The sequence below is a fragment of the Vicia villosa genome, linkage group LG2, assembly GCF_029867415.1.
Source record: "Vicia villosa cultivar HV-30 ecotype Madison, WI linkage group LG2, Vvil1.0, whole genome shotgun sequence".
In the NCBI taxonomy this organism is placed as follows: domain Eukaryota; kingdom Viridiplantae; phylum Streptophyta; class Magnoliopsida; order Fabales; family Fabaceae; genus Vicia; species Vicia villosa.
Window position 1 is genome coordinate 159,122,465 of NC_081181.1, and position 6,000 is coordinate 159,128,464.

General features: G+C 28.1%; 1 protein-coding gene across 1 annotated transcript; it reads right to left on the reverse strand.

The window, feature by feature from the left end:
• Positions 1–76: 76 nt before the first annotated feature.
• LOC131647234 (putative germin-like protein 2-1) lies at positions 77–1,084 on the reverse strand. The gene is made up of 2 exons (XM_058917144.1): positions 940–1,084; positions 77–783 (listed from the first exon to the last, which is right to left on the reverse strand). The coding sequence occupies exons 1-2, from the start codon at positions 1,046–1,048 to the stop codon at positions 239–241; spliced, it is 654 nt and encodes a 217-aa protein (XP_058773127.1). The 5' UTR covers positions 1,049–1,084; the 3' UTR covers positions 77–238.
• Between the last annotated feature and the right edge of the window lie 4,916 nt (positions 1,085–6,000).

A 6,000-nucleotide genomic window follows, 5' to 3' on the forward strand; every position in this document is an offset into this window, starting at 1 on the left:
AGTTAGGAGTTAGTTTTAGGCGTTAATTTTCCTTATTAAAAAAATAAATAAAAAAATAAATTATATAAGACTTCACGCTAAAATTTTATTCAAATAATACAAACATGCTTATAAGAGCAAGGTTCATATCAAACCTTGCATTTTATTCAATGGTATACTTTTATTTAATTATAACTATTCCAATAATCAATATAATTGATTGGATAAAATCTTAAACACACAACTTCAGTATCATGTTTTAATTGTTGTCCGTCCAAAACTGTTTTTGAAGATTGTCCACTATCTTATTGTCTACTTGAAAAGCTTTGGTGAGAACATCCGAAGAGATTTTTGGATTAGATCCAAATACAGCATTTGCGACGGTGATAACGCCTGGATTTTGGCTGCTAAGTCCAGCAATGGCAACCGCATTTCCATATCCGACATTCAATTGGAAGTGAATGAGACCAATTGGAAATACAAACACATCTCCTTTGTTGAGTACTTTTGTAATGAGACGGTTCTGTGGATTAGAAGTGACAAAACCAACATAGAGAGTACCTTCCAACACTATAAGAATCTCAGTACCTCTGGGGTGAATATGTGGCGGGTTTAGACCCTTAGGTGCAAAGTCAACACGAGCAAGAGAGATACCAAGAGTGTTTAATCCTAGTATCTCATTCACCGTCACTTGTGTTACTTTTGAACCGAGTGGATTTGATGTGTTTCCCTCTTTGACGGAGAAAAAGAAATCTTCTGGTGTAGCAAGTTTTGGATCCTCGCAGACTTTTCCATTCACAAATACTGCAAAACAAATTAATTAAAGATCAATTACATACTACTCTTAATCTTGTTAGATCGATGATCAAATCGGTGAAATTCTCGGTACACGATTCATTAGTAAAAACAAATAAACAAGTATTAGAAGAGTATTTTTGTTATTTAAAAAAGTATACTTACAATTGGTGTTATTGATAGCCACACAAAAGTCTTGTAGAGGGCTGGGATCAAAGGCAAATGCACAAGATGCTAAGGCCAAGGCTATCACAAACAAGAAAGTAGTCTTCATATTTTTTTGAGCAATTCTCTTTTGTATATATGTTTATGTAAGTGTGAGATATATTTTACAATGCAAACATAACGTCTATTTATAAGGAGGGGAAATTGAACAACTCTATAATATTACTTGCACAAGTGTACAAAGACCTAGTAAATCTTAATTAAACCAAGGTGTGTTTAATTTTTTATTATTAGGTGAACATTAGATGAATCATTCTTCAACAAATACTTATACTATTTCTTCTTTCCAAGATCAAATTGACCCACACACATATTTAATTTGTTTATATTTATGCTCCCACATTCTGACATGGTCTTATATATTTGTTAGTAAATTGCAAAAACTTCTACTAATTAATTATTAATTCAAGTAGTTTTGATAATCTAATATTATTTTATTCTAGTGGGCAAAATATATTTACCAACTACGTGAACTTTCTTTGTGATTCCATATCATGAATGTGGAACTTCATAAAATTTAAAACATAGTGGGCAAATATTATTATTATTATTATTATTATTATTATTATTATTATTATTATTATTAATATTATTATTATTATTATTATTATTATTATTATTATTATTATTATTATTATTATTATTATTATTATTATTATTATTATTATTATTATTATTATTATTATTATTATTATTATTATTATTATTATTATTATTATTATTATTATTATTATTATTATTATTATTATTATTATTATTATTATTATTATTATTATTATTATTATTATTATTATTATTATTATTATTATTATTATTATTATTATTATTATTATTATTATTATTATTATTATTATTATTATTATTATTATTATTATTATTATTATTATTATTATTATTATTATTATTATTATTATTATTATTATTATTATTATTATTATTATTATTATTATTATTATTATTATTATTATTATTATTATTATTATTATTATTATTATTATTATTATTATTATTATTATTATTATTATTATTATTATTATTATTATTATTATTATTATTATTATTATTATTATTATTATTATTATTATTATTATTATTATTATTATTATTATTATTATTATTATTATTATTATTATTATTATTATTATTATTATTATTATTATTATTATTATTATTATTATTATTATTATTATTATTATTATTATTATTATTATTATTATTATTATTATTATTATTATTATTATTATTATTATTATTATTATTATTATTATTATTATTATTATTATTATTATTATTATTATTATTATTATTATTATTATTATTATTATTATTATTATTATTATTATTATTATTATTATTATTATTATTATTATTATTATTATTATTATTATTATTATTATTATTATTATTATTATTATTATTATTATTATTATTATTATTATTATTATTATTATTATTATTATTATTATTATTATTATTATTATTATTATTATTATTATTATTATTATTATTGGTATCAGAGCATGTATTTGAAGGGTTACATGATGTTTATGGTTATTATTGATGGTGTTTAGAGCTTACTTACGAAATGTAGTGAGAATATCTATAGTTTTTGGTGAATAATTGTTCTTTCTTCTACCCTATAATTGAGGTTTTAAGAGAGAGATCTTTTAGGCTTGGATCTTTGGATTTAGAGAGTGGTAATTGTTGTACTTGAAACTTCACACACAAGAGGTGAGGGAGGGGGATGAATTTTGTAGTTTAAAAAAATTGGGTTTTGAAAACTTTTGGCAAGCAAAATCAAAGTTTAAAAACATTTTCACAAACTAAGCAGCGAAAAAGAATAAATGCGGAAAATAAAAGTTAAGGGAAAAGAGGAACACCACCAAGAATTATAGAGGTTCGGTCAAATAAAAATGACCTACTTCTCTTCCCAAGAATTGACTTGAGAGTTTCCAATGATAGTTGAGAGCTATTAGAATGAAAGACTGACGAACCCCCTTATACAAGGAAATGATGGTTGATCTTCAATCAATTACTACAAGACGATGGATGTGGGCGTTTGCGTCTTTTCTTCAATATATTGTTGAGAGTGAGGCAGAAAGTCTTCATTTCTAATGGTGGATTGAAGCGATTAGTCTTCTTTCCACGAACACGGACTTTTGTGCGGTTAGTCTTGAAATTCCAGAAAATCTGAGCTCAATACCTTGGTTTTAACTAGGCTAACCAAAAACCTGTGAGATTTTAATCAGACTAATTTTGAACCTATGAAACTTTTAATATCGGGATGAGCTTCAACCTATCTTAGTTTTTACTGGGCTGACTAAGAACCTATGAAGATTTTAACACTGGCTAATCTTTCAACCAAACCTAAGGCTGATCACAAAATCCCTAAATATAAGCATTCTATAGGATGAGCTTATAACTCAGATAAATTTCTAAATGGACAATATTCAACCAAGGTGTATACAAAAGATTTCTTTGGTGAATTTTACAATTCTACCCTTTATAGAAATGCAGATATACCCTCACTCACAAATGAACTTTTTTTACAAAGACTTTTGGCTAAAATATTTAGTGAGAGAAAGTTAAATAAAGTTTTAGAGAGTGAGAGATGAAAGTTTCAAAACACAATTTTGGATGGTTTGAAATGAGAAATGAGAGCCCTATTTTTAGCCATGAGGTTGGCTCAAAAGAGAATTTGCACTTAACGCGTTTTACCGTTAGCAAGTCGATTAGAGCAAGTTGATAATAGATTAGATGATGCAAACATACATTTTTAAGTTCTCAAAATTGAAGTTTATGATATCTAACCGTTGTACAGAATTTAGACGCATTCAAACTAGCTTGGGCCTTAAGTTTGTGCACTTATAGTTGATTTTGCATATGCTCTAATTGATTAGAAAAGTCAAAATTTTGCCTATGACTTATTTGATTGCTCCTAATTCATCTAATTCAAATTTCAAATGTTTTTAAAAGTATTTTTGTTTGGTACATCATTTTGGAAAATAATTTAGTGTGTGTGCGCATTTTAGCCCTGTACTTTCACAAAAAAGTCCATTTTCTTTATACATATGTTCACTCACTTACTAAATTAGGAGATTATTCATTTTCTACAAGCTTTCGCCATATGATGCTCTTTATGTTGACACTACTTAAGATCACTTGATATGAGGCTCCATATTATTTCCATTGTATTTTTCCTCATTGGATAGACAAGTTCATTAAACCATAATACTTAAGTTTGCATCTTTAACCACTTAATTATTCATGCTTGACTTATCATAGTTGTTATCAATGTAGCATCATGGTGGTTGTCATCTTCAAAAGTAGATGCCATATTAACTGCAAAATAAGGTTCCATGGTTATCATGCTCCTTTGTTCGGAGCATGGGACATGAAAATGTTATTCCCCTATTATTCTAGCGCATAAGGACATGCCACTCCCCATGCTTTATAAGTGGGTGAGATACGATAATCCATGCCTAACATGACAAGTGTTGTGACTAGTGGGCGACTAGAAACCCAACCTTAGGAGACATCTAGTGCAAACTCTGTATTCGTTCGTACTAGTGTGTCTGACTTGTCTTACTTTCCTTTGGATTACCTTATTTTATGCATAGTGAGATTATTCCAATACACAATCCCTTAAACATGAGGTCTTTTAAAATGCAAGGTGATTTAGTTTGAGTCTTTCAAGCGAGACTTTAGGTCGAGTCCCTCGGGAAATACTTCAAGTTGAGTCCCTTAGGAGAGACTTCAAATTCTATCCCTCAGACGAGATTTCGAGCTGAGTCCCTCGGGCAGGACTTCAAGTTGAATTCCGATAGTGTTTCATTTTCTTATGAAAGGGTCCAAAACATGGTGTATTTTATGATCTAGCAATAGAGTCAATCGTGAGTGGGTTGGCCAAGCCTGGTAATTCTTTAGTATTTGGCCCAATATCTATATCTCCCCTTAGACGGCAAGGATTCTTCAGTGAAGATCTAACATTTATATTGCCTCTAGGGTGACAAGTGTTGGACAAATGACTCCAAATACAATAGGGGGTGAATTATGATATTTAAAATTTGCGATTAATTTAAAACCTTTTCCAAACATGTAAGTAGTATTCACTCGCAAGACCCTAAGGAAACTTTGGTGAAAAATAAAAATATTTAGAGAGAGAAGATACATAAATTATGAAGAATTAGAAAATCCGAAATTCTGGTGTGGATTAAAGTGATGAGAAGCCTCCTTTTTATAGGAAAAATTATGGCTAAAAATGAAAACAATCCATGGGTCAAATAAATGACCTAATCGATTAGGTAATTAGTTAGGTACTTGAAATAATTGATTATTGCTGCTCAAGTTGAAAAGTTTTAATATAGAGTTGTTAAAAAGCATTAAGACATTGTCATAATCAATTAGGCTTCATTTATAAGATTAGGGAAATTTTCTAAACGATTAGACTATTTAAAATTTTCTCCTAATCTAGCTGACAATTCCCTAATTGAATTGGCTAGGCCTTAAAAATATTTTTGGGTCTTTTATAGTTGAATAGAGGCTTCATAAAATGTTTTAAGTGTGTGTGTGTGTGAGTTGCCTTAGTATCTTAAGAGTTATTCTCCTACTATCATAAGACTTTAGTCACTCAGACAAAACCTTCGCTAGATGTATCGCTCATATAAGCACTTTACTAGAACCTTGAATCTTCTACTTGATGCGGCTTGAGATGTTTTCAAGTTAATCACCATAATCAAGGAGTTGGAAAGATATCACCACCGACTTCATTATTCATTTGAATTGTCGTCATTAAAACACTAAGGAAGATTGTCATTAGGATCGTCAACTTCATACCTGCAAATACATAGAACCACAATAAGGACTCTTTAAGAAGATCTACCCTTTATATTGCCTCTTGGGCGACATGGATTCTTTAGAGAAGATCCTTTATATTTCCTCTTCGATAGCAAGAACTCTTCAGAGAAAATCCAACATTTTATATTTCTGCTTTGGCGACAA